Source organism: Cenococcum geophilum (genome assembly GCF_001692895.1).
Source record: "Cenococcum geophilum 1.58 unplaced genomic scaffold K441scaffold_18, whole genome shotgun sequence".
NCBI classification, from domain to species: Eukaryota; Fungi; Ascomycota; class Dothideomycetes; order Gloniales; family Gloniaceae; genus Cenococcum; species Cenococcum geophilum.
The window spans coordinates 427,107-441,533 of record NW_027137576.1 but is presented as its reverse complement, the minus strand read 5'-3'; the positions used below and the strand labels follow the sequence as shown (position 1 = coordinate 441,533).

Here is a 14,427-nt window from a genome sequence, read left to right as displayed (position 1 = left end):
TCTATGGTAAAGAGCCTCGATATGCTCTACTAACAGTATGTCCAAGAGTTAGCGTCGCTGCCAGCGTCGCTGCCAAGAGGCTGATAACATAAGCAGTCAGCGAGCCTATAGAGTTGTGACAGTTAGTTAGCTATAAAACTGCAGCTAGCTAACAGCTCGCTGCCTTGGTAGTAAGATTTGGTGGTAAGTTAAAGCTTTTAGTAGAAGTTGAGGATATTTAAATCTTTAACTAAGATTATACGCCAAGCAATAAGAAACCTATAAGAATCTCTTGCTTAGCCATAGTAAATAAAGCATTTTCCCCAATATCTCCATTACGCGCCGTATACCCGTTCTCCTATGCCACCTATATAAATGCAACGTATATTATATTTTACGCGTTAGCTAGATAGTAGATCTTCTTCCTTTACTTCTTCCTCTGCTTCTTCCTCTACTTCTTTATTAAATCCACAATCTACGCGTTACTTAACTCCTTTAGTACCGCGTAGGGTTTATAGATTAACTACTTCCTCCCCTCTTTTAATTAATAATAATACCAAATTGGGCGATTAAGATAATTTCATATCGCGAGAGCCTTCTCTAGCTAATTAGAACTACGGCTGTATCTTTCCTATTAATTAGGATAATCTCTACCTAATAATATACGGCAAGCTTATTAGTAAATACGGATACCGAGTTACTAATAAGCGGTTGCTATTAGGTAAAGCTCCTATATTACTAATATAAAAGTATAGGGTAGACCTTTTTTAGAACGGTCCTTTAGGTAAAAAGAGGCTCTAGCTATATAAGCTTTGCCATCTAGCTTAAAGACTAGGTGCTTTACTTATAATTAATAGCAACAATTATATTAACGGCCATTTAAAATTAAAGCATAACCTTATTATTAACCCTAAAAGTTATAGTAGTAGAATACAACTATTAGCCGTAGAAGCTTTTACTTCCGCTAGCAGTTATAAACGCCAGCCGTTCTAGGCAGCTAGCTATGTTTAAGCCTATGTTAATTAGATAATTTTATAAGATATTACCTTTTATTAAGCTATAAGTCCTTTTATACGCGCTCTACTAATATTTAACCGTCCTTAAATCTAAGACTGTCTTATAAAGGCGCCTATATTACTAAGCAATTAGATTAAAACCGCATTTAAATAGCGGCGCGTTAATATTAAAGACCTCCTTACCGCACTTAGTAAAATTAATCTTACTTATAATATCTGGACATCTATAAATAGAATGTTACTACTTAGTATAGTGGCTTATTTTATTAATAAAGACAAAAAGCTTTAATTAGTGCTTTTGGGCCTTTTACAACTATAAGGATTATACTCTGCTAAGAATATAGTAACGGCCCTAGTATTGGTAATTTAAAAGTATTAATTTAATCATAAGCTTGGCTCCTTAATGGCCGATAACGCCAGTAATAATAATAAGCTCTACGACCATCTCTTATAAAGCCTCTTAGTGCCTAAAAAGGAGCGGCTTTAGTGCGTTGGCTATATTATTAACCTTATTGTTAAGGCTTTAATATACGGCAAAGGCGTTAGCAAGCTTAAGCGCTTAATAATTAGCGCGAGTAACTATATTAAATTTAACCTTATACGGCAGAGAGGCTTTATAAGCAAGATTTATAATATCGTTAAATATATTATGCGATTAACAGAACGCCGTAAGGACTTTGCTAAGAACTAAAGTAAGGCCTATATTAAGGACGATCTTTTTAATTAAGCAGAGCTTCTACTTATTAAGGACGGAGGCGTTTAGTAGAATTTAACCTACTTTATACTCCGCCGTGCATTGCTTCTTTATAAAGCGATTAATAAATATCTACTAGCTTAAAGGAAGCCCGCTAACAATAGCTACGATCTATCTTAGGACGCGCTTACTAATAAAGATTGGTAGTAGGTAGAGCAGCTTATTAAGATCCTAAAGCCTTTTATATTAGCTACTAAGCGTATAAAAGGCGACGCCAATAGTTCTAGTATTAAAGGCTTATATAGCGCTCTATAGGAGTTAATTACTAATATAGAGCTCCTCTATTAGATCCTTTAGCGAACTTAGCTAAGCCTTAAAAACGAATACAACTCCTTCCTTAAATTGGGTGTTAATATAGCTATTAAAAAGATTAATAAATATTTTAATAAAATAAAGGCCGAAAGCCCTTACTACTTTGCCGCAGTAATCCTTTATCCGTCTTTTAAACGCGCCTACTTTCGCGATGTCACGGAACCCCACCGCAGGGGCCTCCATAGGAGAGCCCCGTGCTCTCGCGTACACCTCGCGTACAGCTTATGTCAGCTACGCGTAGGTATATCACCTCCTTACGCCCTCGACCCTTACGATCGATCGCGCAACGTCTTGTAGACTCCTCGAATACATACGCTCTGTAGCCACTGCCCTCGTTCCGTGACACGCGATAAGTGGAAACAGTAGCCCTAGTAGTAGAAGCACGCCAAGCGGTGTATAGAGACTCTATTTAATAACTATATTAATAAGTAAGTAGATAAGGAAGATAAGGAACTAGTTAAGCCATAACGTAGGAAGGTTCCTTATAAATCTAATAATAATTTAACTAATAAATATGCACAGTCCTTAGTCGTAAATAAGAGCCTTACTTCCTTAAAGCGTAATTAAAAGCGTATTAAGCTTACTAGTGAGCTTAACCGCTACTATAACGTAGGCCTTAAGTTTATTAAGATCCGTTCTAAAGACGGTAATAAGCAGAACGACGTCATTCCTAATCCTCTTAACTAGTGGCTTAAAATTAGTTAAATCCTTTATCTAACGCTTGCTAAGATTACTCTTAATATATTCTCTATACTGGTGATAAGCTCCGTATATAAATAAGCCTTTAGTTAAGCTAAAAAGATCGTTACTAATAAGTATAATAAACTCTTAGCTAATATAATTAAAGCAGACCAATATCAGAAGTGGTAGTTAATTAAAGGCCTTTTATTAAGCAGTTTAATCGACTGTATTAACTCAAATAGAGCTTTAACTACACCCTAGTTAATAAGCTTAAATGTTAATCTTACTGGCTATAAGCTAACTATAGAGGCAGAAAAGCTAGCTTGGTAAGGTGACTTAACAGAGCTTCGTATTTAATTAAATCTAATATAGAAATAGAGCCTCCGGAGTCCTTACCACCAACTATTCTACCTACCTTTTAAGCCTCTACGGGCGCGGGACGAATTTGGCTATATTTAGATACTATATTAGGTAAATTAGGGCTAAATTTTAATTGGGCAATGTTAATATTTATATATAGAGAGGTGCTGCCAAAAATCTAAAATGAAACACCATAAAGTCTATACAAATTTCCTAATTGGGACAGCTAGCTGACAGCTTCACGGTCAGCGTACGTTATCCAACAGTCAGCGGACAGCGAGCGATCCAATTGACGCAGTCAGTCAGCTATTTTTCTCAAGCTCGCAGCTAAGCTGACTGTTGGACACACTGTCTACCAAGGTCTGCAGACCAGCCAACGTACGATAGAGGCTATGCTCGGGCTAATAGAGACGCAACATCGCACACTGATTTTTGAATCGCTTATAAAGAGAGAACTAGAGACGCTGCCAGTCGCTCAAACACGCAAACTTTTTGAGCAGGGTTTTCGGGACATAGAGAAGCAGGTACGCAAACTGGTTACTGATTTGGTTGGGGATATGTGGACGCAACAGCGCCGTGTGATTGGTTTGAAGCAAGGCATCCAGCATTATGGAGATTAGGAGACCGATATTCTCCCGGGTGTCCGCCGTGGTCCCATATGGTGAAAATTATATGACGATTGGGCGTTGCCTGCAGACCCATATTCGTTCTTTGACTGCAGTGGAATCGGGGCATGGCTCTGCTCACTTTGTGGCCACTGACATCGTTGCTAATAACCTAAGCATTCGAAACCAGTTGGGAGTGCGTGGAGGCATTGGGAGCTGGTTGGGATTGTGGAGATGCTGGCATTCCGTTCTCAAAGGCTCCCGTAGAGGGGTGCTCAGCTGTCTTGTTGCTGTTCATAACGGAAGTACTATTCTCCACATCACCGTCTTGCTGACTGTGACCATTCTGCGAGCGTTGCGGTTGTGCCCGATCCTCTTGTGTTGGTGTCTGCCTATTGTTCCCCACGTCGCCCCTCCCCCTCGTCCTATCCAGATCCTCCCCATTCCCAAATGAAGCTGGTGATTGCTCGTAAGGATTGTCGTTTCTTCGGAGTGGATTCCCGGTGTAGAACTCGTTCATAACCCCCACGGCTTTCACAATCAAATCCGGCATTCCTCCAAGCTGTTCCCACCAAGGAGCTCTAATCCTGCCATGTAGTATCATGGCTGAATACATATCTCAAAGATTATCTGGTAGGTATGTTGCTGCTGCTCTTTGGTTCACTGTCTCCTTCGGATTGCAGCCTAGCATCTAAATTACAGCCCATCAGAATGAATTTCTTCTTCGTGATCTTGTTCCGTGTGACAGTGAGGTGTCAGCTCTGTGTGATAGTCAGGTATCAGCTCTTGACAGTATAGTTAGCGGCTCTGTGTCGTTCAGGCTCGTCGTCGATTCTATCCAGAATCAATTTCAGCTTCGGTCGGTGAGCTCCTCCTAGGTCTTCTGGCAGGCACTTGCTCTCGTTTGGTGACAGTGACAGTGTCAGTAAGGCGTCAGCTCCGCGGGTTCGAGCGGCTGGCTACTCGTACGGTAGCGCCGCTGTAGAATCTGATCAAGGTGGTTACCAAGCCACCTGTACGATCTGTTGATTCAGGTGCGCGTCGCACGCTCGTTCAGCTTCGAGATCGATGGGTATACGTTTTGGAACCTCCCCAGCTTGCTGCAAACCCAGTATATCACCGACATTCAGGCAATTTCATCTCTGGCACCATGTGCCACCACGGCCAACAATTGGCAGGATTTCACTATAGATTCGGCGAGTATCAAGTCTGTGGGGCTAGTAATCTTGATATTCTCGTCGTTTCCTTGAACAAGCGTAATATGAATCCCCAAAGCTTCTACGAGTGACGCGTCGTCCGTAATACTTTCATGGAATTCTTGCGCGTAGGCGCTACGGATTATCTCAGACCTGAAAACTTGCGGGGTCTGCACCAACCGATACCTCTTTCTGGCCATTGCTGTGGACCTGTTCCCAGTGATCTCTCGTATAGAATCCTTCAATTCGACGACCGGAATGGCGCTCCCGTACGTCCCGGCAATCTCGAAGCACTTCTGGCTGGTTTGAAGGCTGGGGAAGGGGCGCACTCCGTCATGCACGGCGATCAGGTCGCCCTTTGCCAGCTGCAGCGCGTTTTGGACAGAGTGGAAGCGCTCTTTGCCTCCTGCAACTACTTCGTGGGTAATTGTAAATCGATACTGACGGCACAAATCTTGCCAGTATGACAGCCAGTCGTCCGGGAGCGAGACTATAATTTGCGCAGCTGGATCGAATGTGTGGAAAGAACGAATGGTGCGGAACAGAATGGGTTCGCCGGCGAGCAAGAGAAACTGTTTCGGGAGATCTCCGCCCATACGTTTTCCCACTCCCCCTGCTGGAATGATGACTGAACGCTTCATCTCTCTTGCGTATATAACGAGAGTGAAAACAGGGGTTTGGTAAGAGTGAACGGAGTACGAAGAGGACAACTATGTGATGAGTGCCTATGTTATTATAGAGAAGGGAAGTTAGGAAAGCGTTTATCAAGCGCTCAACCGCCCAGTTACCAGAACACCAAAAATTTGAGATTTTTTCAAAGTGCTTGGAAAATTCTAAAAGCTTCCAGGACTACTATTCTAAGGTCGGCGATTACGAATATCTACTCGATTTTGTGATTTTATACCGCTGTTTTAGTGAAATCACGGATTGAGAGGTTGAGGGGGTTGGGCGTTTGACCAGGGATATCGAGTGCATAAGCGCTCCGCAATATCTACATTTGACAATGCATCCACGATATTTTCAACATTTATTCCGGCTCGTTCGTGCAATAATTGCTCTCTAGGAAGTCTGCACGATGAAGAAAACAGGCGTTGCCATCTTGGGTTCTACAGGTTCGATCGGAACGCAGGCGCTCGAAGTCATCGAAGCCCACCCAGACCACTTCAGTCTCCAGGTCCTAACCGCCCATCGGAACGCAAATATGCTGATCGATCAGGCGCTCCGTTATATGCCGAAGTGTGTGGTGATCGTTCGCGAAGATGTATACGAAGAAGTGAACGACGCACTCGTGGGGGCGGGAGTCCAGGTGTATAGTGGGGAAGCCTCCCTGGCGCAGGTCGTGGCCTTGGAGGATATTGATATTGTCTTGACTGCGCTGGTAGGCTATGCCGGACTCACACCAACGCTGGCAGCTATTGTCGCGAAGAAAGACATCGCCCTTGCCAACAAGGAAACCCTCGTCGTTGCGGGAGAACTGGTGACTCGTTTAGCACGAGAGAACGGTGTCAATATTTATCCTGTTGATTCCGAACATTCCGCCATTTTCCAGTGTTTGCTGGGAGAACAGCTCACTGCCATTGAGAAGATCTACCTGACGGCGTCAGGCGGGCCTTTCCGTGGCTGGAGCAAGGACGCCCTCCAAAATGTGACACCGCAACAGGCTTTGAAGCATCCGAACTGGTCCATGGGGGCTAAAATCACCATCGACTCTGCCTCGCTGATGAATAAAGGATTCGAGGTGATCGAAGCCAAATGGTTGTTTAACCTCAGGCCAGACCAGATTGATGTGATTGTCCATCCACAGTCTATTGTGCATTCTCTCGTCCAGTTTCAGGACGGAAGCATAAAAGCGCAGATGGGATTGCCGGACATGAAACTCCCGATCCAGTTTGCATTGGCGTGCCCAGAGCGAGTGAAGAACGATTTTCCACGGTTCAATTTCATGGATTATCCCCAACTGACGTTCGAGAAGCCGGACCGCGGAACCTTCAGAAACCTCGACCTTGCCTACGAAGCTATGGAACTTGGTGGAACTGCTGCATGCGCTTTGAATGCCGCGAACGAAGTCACTGTTCAAGCCTTCTTGGAATTGAAGATCGGCTTCCTACAGGTCGGTGAGATCAACGAAAAAGTAATGCGTGCTTCGAATTTCGTTCAAAGTCCTGTCTACGAAGATTATTTGGCCGTCGACAAGGAAGCTCGCAATATGGCTGGATTGTTCTGTTCTGTTGGCGAGATCAAAGGTCAAGAAGGTTGAAAGCTTGTTCATAGGTAGAAATAAAACATGACACTTTTCACGGTATGTCAAATGAGTAGAGTAATGCCTGTTACTCTACTCTACTGAACCATTTTAAGGTAATACTTATACTCTACTTGAGTAATACTCAAATAACCTATAAGTAACTTAAGCAGACTTGCTGATAAACAAACCCCGTTTGCTAGTTTGTTTACTTGTTTGCTTTGCAATCAAACAACCAATCAAGCCCTATATCGTCTCGTTTGATTGAGTTGGTTTGCTCGTTTAATATATAAGATATAGGTATTGTTTTTGGTCAAGGGGGGGTTCTTGGTGGTTGAGTTTTGGGTAGTTCTATAATATACCACGATCGTGATATATTATAGATTGCTTATCGATTGCAACTCGCTTCCAGATAAGAGCCTCCCACATCAAATAATACACCTCCTATAGCCCTACTAATATAGCTTTATATTTTATAAATAAGAGGCCTATTTTATAGCTCTATTCTAGGACTATAAAATAAGCCCTTATTTATATAATTTAGGGCTATTTTAGTAGAGTTTTAAGGGGTGCTCATTTTAGGGGTAGAGGGGTTAGATTAGTTAGTGTAGAGTCTTAATTTAAGTCAGGAACCACCCCATATAATTCAACCAATATTAGTCTAATTTATATAAATAGGGACTTATTTTATAGCCTTAAAATATAGCTATAAAATAGGCCTCTTATTTATAAAATATAAAGCTATATTAGTAGGGGTGTATTATATAATATAGGAGGCTCTTATCTAAAAGCGAGTTGCAGTTAATGAGCAATCTATAATAATATACGCGCTAAAAATAAACATCTAATCGCGTCTTTCTGACTTAACCCTCTAAAGTCTCCTCTTTTACCCACTAATTCCTATCGCTATATTACTTATTTTACACTAGAGGATAATGGCAATAGAGTTTCCTAACCTTAGCTAAATGGCTCTTAATATACTAAGTATACTACCATCAAGCTGCGACTTCGAACGATCGTTTAGTAAGCTCGGTAATATACTTAAGCCTTATTACTCTCGAATATATCGTAGCCTTACAGTATACGCGAAGCTAGAACCGTAATAGCTTTATTAAACGTAGAAAATGACCTTTCTTAATAAGGAAATCGTATACTAGTTCGGACTTGACCAGAGATTGCGCCATTTAATTTAGTTTACTACCTTTTAAATAGAGCGACGAGTCCTACCAAAATTTTCGATTTTAGCTTCCAACTTTAGTGCTATTAAGAGGCGCTATTTCTTACTTTAGGAGCTGTTTTATATACATACAATAGTGTATAGGGAGGATTGGCTATATAGCCGGATCGATATTACTACCGTTATAGCGGGCGATCGATTTTTTGGGCATCTTTTGTGTAGGAAAACTCTTAACTCAGCATGCTCAGACTAAGAAACCAATAAATATCCGTAAGCGGATTATTGAATATCCGCAAGCTAACCTATTCGATTGATCCATCTGTTTCTTGGTCTGAGCTACTTTAGCAAGCTTTTAGAAGCTAAGCTGCTCTGTTTATATAAGGCAAACCATTAACTTTAACAAAATTAATGTAAGCAACCGCCACGTCTATTATCCTGTAAGTACCTGCGTTAGAATCGCCTTAGTTAGCTCTCTAATTAATAAAATTTCTAGAACTAACCGCTAGCTGTAAATGTATCTAAAAGGCGTTGAAGAAACCCCTCTATTTCGTCTAGTAGGAGCCAGTCTTAAGCTTTTAATTAAACGGTAAATATCTAGGATATCTGCACTATGTACTAGTGCATTTAATACAACTAGAATTTAAATTTGAGATATTAGGCGCGCGTATTTAGCGTATAAGCGGTCTTTATTAATATCCGCAAGCGTTACTATACGTGGAGTTAATTTTGCGACCGTAAGCTCCCAGGCCCTTAATAGAAAATTCTTCTATAACGACTCTACCACAGCTCTACTATCGCCTATATATAGTCGCCTATACAATCGTCTGTACGAACGACTCTACATCGTCTCTACGAATGGCTCTACGAACGACTCTGTAACGGCTCTGCAACGGCTCTACAAACGGCTCTACAAACGGCTCTACAAACGGCTCTACAAACGGCTCTACAAACGGCTCTACAAACGGCTCTACGAACGGCTCTGCAACGGCTCTGCAACGGCTCTGCAACGGCTCTATAAACAGCTCTGCAACGGCTCTACAAATGGCTCTGTAATGGCTCTTTAAATGGCTCTACTTATCTAGCAGGAGCCAGTCTTCTTAAACTTTTAATAAACTACCTAAGGGCTTAAATATATTATAATAAATAGATCTTAATAGGTTTTAATAGATATAGAAGATAGAGAGTGGGTGGTTAAGGTTAATATATTATTGCGGATATTGTGACTGTAATTATACACTTTGGCAAACCGCGTTACGGCTATTTTAAAATTAATATTAGGAACGAGAAGGTGGGAAGACTTTTTACGTAGACCATTAGATTCGCTAGGGCTTAGTGTATAATTAATAAATTTTTTAAGCTACCTAAACTTGTTATAAGAATAAGAAGTAAATATCTATAATATTAGCTGTGTAAATATAGCAACGTGCGTTATAAACGTTGGTTAAAGTATCTTAGACCATAATAGGACAGATAGCCTAAACTGGTTTAGTGCTATTGGGCTGGATTTATCTTTATAGTCTAAGCATACTAAGAATAAGGAAAACTCTACGTCAAAATTAGAGTCACGTGACCTTCTCCAGGAACCGCTAGAGTGACGATAAGGTTTAATTTATATAATATATAGTAAGCTATCCTTATATAACGTTTTGACGCTATTATAGTAACTAATATTAATAGATTTGCCGCTTTAGATTAATATAATTAGACTTTACTATTATTAATACTAGGGGTAACTAATAAACTAAATAATATTAGAATAAATAAATGTTGGCTATGGAGGTAGCCCTACTACAGAGGTGCGACGGGTGCTGTTCGACGTCAGTTTTAACGTGTATCATCACTCTCTAGGGACCCCTGTAGGGGGTCAATTCTCTTATATATATTAGGGCTCTTAGAGCCGCCTTAAATGGAATAGATCACCTATATAATTCTATGTCTCTACCTACCAGCCAACTTAAGTTATTTGTCGTGATATCTGCCTGGCTAAAAGTTATAAGCCCGGTAACCTTCTGAGCACTAGGGAGATCTTAGTGGCTAGACGACTACCACTAAGCCTCTTTAAGCATAGTTTGTTACGAAATATCGCGTATATTACGCGTAAGCGCGTCTCTTTACGTAACCTTAAAATAAAAGCCAATATAGCAACTAAGGACTCTACAAACCCTCTTTTGCTAACCCAGAAAGACTGGCCTATATAGTTTTAATTTATCCGCTAAAAAGTAAGTTTTGCGAAGATCTGGGACTATATTAACCTAAATAAGACGGAGAACGAAATTAAAAAAAACACTGAGCTAGCTATACCTTCGATAGCAGCAGCTCCTATAGCACCTATAACAGCTCCTATAGCTTCTATAGCACTAGTAGCAGCTTCTGCAACACTAGCAGCAGCTCCTATAACTTTAGCAGTAACTCTAGCGTCTACTAGAACAGCTATACTTAAGTTATTAAGTTAATAAGGATAATAAACACCGCAATCTCTAGAGATATAGAGAATGCTCTTTAAGCTTTATAAGCTTTAATAACAGGACTATATAAAACGGGAAGAGAAGCTTTATACCTTTATAGCACTATTGCATGCCACTATAGGTACTAACTTTTTAGGATATCTTAAAAACCTCACTACACCATATTTAATTTTAAGGCAGCTAAAAAAGGTAGCAAAGCCGTTATAAGCTTCATTATAGCAAATAGTATTAGATGATCTTAAGAAACGGAAATAAGGGCCTAAACGCCAGACTCTGGAATTATGGCTTTAGCTTTATATCACTATTATACAAAATGGCGAAGAGCTAGAGGAAGGGTTAATAGAGGTAATAGAAAGTAGCGTTATACAAGCCTTTATCTAGGACTATAAGGAGATCTATCCAGCTCTATATTATGCCTTTATCTAAAAGGTAGTAAAGAGGTTAGAGAAACTCAAAATATTAATAATAATTAAGGAATTTAACCTCCTCTCATCGGCAAAATATGGTACCCTTTCAATGGCCTCAATGGCTGGTGGTTGACGCAATTGGCGCGCAGTTGAGGTCATTTGGCAACTCGACCGACTAGCCTATGTCGTGTTTTTTTGACACGCAGCCTGCGCGCAGCCTGCGCGCAACCTGCGCATTTGGCAACCATAATTATATTTACCTCTTTTATACTAATAGCATATTTTAAATAAATAAAAGCTATTTTAAAGCTATTTATAAGGCTAGCAAAATAAATAATATTATTTAGATAATTTAATATAATATAGCGATGGTTCTCTTCTACCTATTTACCTATTGACTTACTACTTACCTATCTACCTACCTGCCTATCTACCTACCTGCCTGCATCGCCTACCTGTCTGCATTGCCTACCTGTCTGCATCGCCTACCTGTTTGCATCTGCCTACCTGTCTATATCTGCCTACCCGTCAGCATCTGCCTACCTGTCTGCATCTGCTTACCTATCTGCATCTGCTTACCTGTCTGTATCTGCCTACCTGTCTACATCTGCCTACCGTCAGCATCTCCCTGTTTGTGCCTACCTGTCTGTGCTACCTTGATTCGATCAATCGATCGAATCGTTTAGAGTGTTCGCTGCTAGTCGTTGTCGTCTGGCTCTGCGACAGTCGGTCTGTTCTAGCGACGGTCGTCTGGCTCTGCGACAGTCGTCTGGTCTGCGACGTCGTCTGGTCTGGTAACGGTCGTCTGGCTCTGGTAACGGTCGTCTGTTCTGCGACGGTCGTCTGTTCTAGCGACGGTCGTCTGGTTCTGGCGACGGTCGTCTGGCTCTGGCGACGGTCGTCTGGCTCTGGCGACAGTCGTCTGGTCTGGCGACGGTCGTCTGGTTCTGGTAACGGTCGTCTGGCTCTGGTAACGGTCGTCTGGTTCTGGCGACGGTCGTCTGGTTCTAGCGGACGGTCGTCTGGTCTGGCGACGGTCGTCTGGCTCTGGCGACGGTCGTCTGGTTTTGGCGACAGTCGTCTGACTCTGGAGACGGTCGTCTTGGTTCTGGCGACGGTCGTCTGGCTCTAGCGACGGTCGTCTGGCTCTGGCGACGGTCGTCTGGTTCTGGTAACGGTCGTCTGGTTCTGGCGACGGTCGTTTAGTTCTAGCGATAGTCATCTAGTTCTAGCAACGGTCCTCTGCTGGCTGCCGTTCTAGTGCCTCCCTAGGTAGGGAGGATGTAAGGAAGGAAGGAAGGGTAAAAAATAAGGCGGCTACATAGGCAGAGACACGTGTAGACGCTATCGGGAATATAGCGGGGACCCGATGCAGAGCTTCGTGTAGAGCCTCCGTATGCAGAGCTTCGCGCAGAGCCTCGTGCAGAGCTTCGTGTAGAGCCTCCGTACGCAGAGCTTCGCGCAGAGCCTCGTGCAGAGCTTCGTGCAGAGCTTCGTGCAGAGCCTCCGTACGCAGAGCTTCGCGCAGAGCCTCGTGCAGAGCTTCGTGCAGAGCTTCGTGCAGAGCCTCCGTACGCAGAGCCTCGCGCAGAGCCTCGTGCAGAGCCTCTGTANGTAGAGCTTCGTGCAGAGCTTCGTGCAGAGCCTCGTGCAGAGCCTCTGTATGTAGAGCTTCGTGCAGAGCTTCGTGCAGAGCTTCGTGCAGAGCTTCGTGCAGAGCCTCTATGCGCAGAGCTTCGTGCAGAGCCTCTGTACGCAGAGCTTCGTGTAGAGCTTCGTGTAGAGCTTCGTGTAGAGCCTCGTGCAGAGCCTCATGCAGAGCCTCTAAGTAATAAGACTATATAAGATTGTATAAGATTATATTAGATAATATATAATAGTTAAATATATAGCATATAACTTTACCTTAATTGCATGTCAAGAAATATACAGTTACCTTTTAAAGTTGCTAAGTAGGTCAACTATGTATTATTTAACTTTTAAATATATTAAGTTAGTCAATTGCGTATCAATTGCGTGTTAAGTTAGTTAAATTGCGTATTAAGTTAGTTAATTGCGTATTAAGTTAGTCGAATTGCGTGTTAAGTTAGTCAATTGCGTATTAAGTTAGTCAAATTGCGTGTTAAGTTGGTTAATTACATGTTAAGTTAGTTAAATTGCGTGTTAAGTTAGTTAAATGCGTGTCAAGTTGGTTAATTGCGTGTCGAGTTGGTCAAATTACATGTCAATTACGCGAAACGCGAAAATCAAAGTCTACTTGAATCTCATCCTGCGAATATTTTCCCGATGCTATAAGCATCCGAATACGGGATATAACGCCTATGCTATACTCTTAGGGCAGCCAGCTGCAGATCCTACGACGTTTACTACCCTAATACCTTCTTAATTACCTAAGGCAAAGTGCTTTGCTTATGGTTTACCCTATAAGTTAAAGAATTATAAGCAACTATTTTAGTCTCTTTAAGGTCCAAACTTTATACTAAATAACGAATATCTACGGAGGTGTTAGGAATGGCTTAAGGTCCCGATAAATAAGTAGTATTACGATAGGAGGCTTAAGCAGATTAAGAGGGAAGGCCCTAGGTTAAGGATATCTCTATTAGCTTTATTTACTGCCGAAAAGATTAAGGATCTAGACCGACCTTAAGCTATAGCAGCGGCTATAAAAACATCCTTTTTATTATTAATATTATTAACATTATTATAGGATTATCCGGATCTGTCTTTAATTAACGCCTAGGGGTATAACACTATAGCAGACACCCACTTCTGCAACGATATTAGATACTTCCGTAACTTTAAGCTAAGTATATCTATAGCAACAGCTAGAGATTTTAGGGCAGAAATCTATAGATATAGTGATATTAACTTAGCAATTAAGGTAGGCTAATAACGCCTAACTTAGTATCTAATATTAAGGAATATAGTATACGCTCTATATTTTTATACTAATTTAATATCCGTAGTAAAGCTCTGTAAGGTCGGAGTAATTATTAACTAATTTATAAACTATCTACGCTATAAAGATGACGGAAGCCTATTCGCCAACATTATAGAATATGGAGGTCTCTACCTTATCAATACCATCGCCTGCTTACTACCTACTCCTACTACCTACGCTATATCTACTAGATTCTTTAAAACCTTAGCATATAATAGAGTATGGTATTAACGCTTATTACACTATAATATGGAGTTAGTGGATTATCTGCCGACTATAGTAGATGGGGTTAAAG

The 14,427-nt window shown here is 41.5% G+C and overlaps 3 protein-coding genes across 3 annotated transcripts; 1 reads left to right on the top strand and 2 right to left on the bottom strand.

Annotated features, from left to right (window-relative positions):
• Window positions 1–3,879: 3,879 nt before the first annotated feature.
• On the bottom strand, window positions 3,880–4,323 carry K441DRAFT_676943 (uncharacterized protein; the record flags this gene model as incomplete). Its single annotated transcript, XM_067651009.1, has 1 exon — window positions 3,880–4,323. One exon carries the CDS (start codon window positions 4,321–4,323, stop codon window positions 3,880–3,882), a length of 444 nt encoding a protein of 147 aa, XP_067504525.1.
• A 346-nt stretch (window positions 4,324–4,669) lies between these two features.
• On the bottom strand, window positions 4,670–5,620 carry K441DRAFT_83765 (2-C-methyl-D-erythritol 4-phosphate cy). The gene has a single exon (XM_067654483.1). It carries the CDS (start codon window positions 5,542–5,544, stop codon window positions 4,834–4,836), a length of 711 nt encoding a protein of 236 aa, XP_067504524.1. The 5' UTR covers window positions 5,545–5,620; the 3' UTR covers window positions 4,670–4,833.
• Window positions 5,621–5,910: 290 nt separating this feature from the next.
• Window positions 5,911–7,465, top strand: K441DRAFT_658970 (1-deoxy-D-xylulose 5-phosphate reductoisomerase). Its single transcript, XM_067648446.1, has 2 exons — window positions 5,911–7,258; window positions 7,346–7,465. The coding sequence occupies exon 1, from the start codon at window positions 5,979–5,981 to the stop codon at window positions 7,158–7,160; it is 1,182 nt and encodes a 393-aa protein (XP_067504523.1). The 5' UTR covers window positions 5,911–5,978; the 3' UTR covers window positions 7,161–7,258; window positions 7,346–7,465.
• The last annotated feature ends 6,962 nt before the right edge of the window (window positions 7,466–14,427 follow it).

What these genes read in the sequence shown, in the direction of transcription:
- K441DRAFT_658970 (XM_067648446.1), top strand. Translation starts at nt 5,979, where the DNA reads ATGAAGAAAACAGGCGTTGCCATCTTGGGTTCTACAGGTTCGATCGGA.
- K441DRAFT_83765 (XM_067654483.1), bottom strand. Translation starts at nt 5,544, where the DNA reads ATGAAGCGTTCAGTCATCATTCCAGCAGGGGGAGTGGGAAAACGTATG.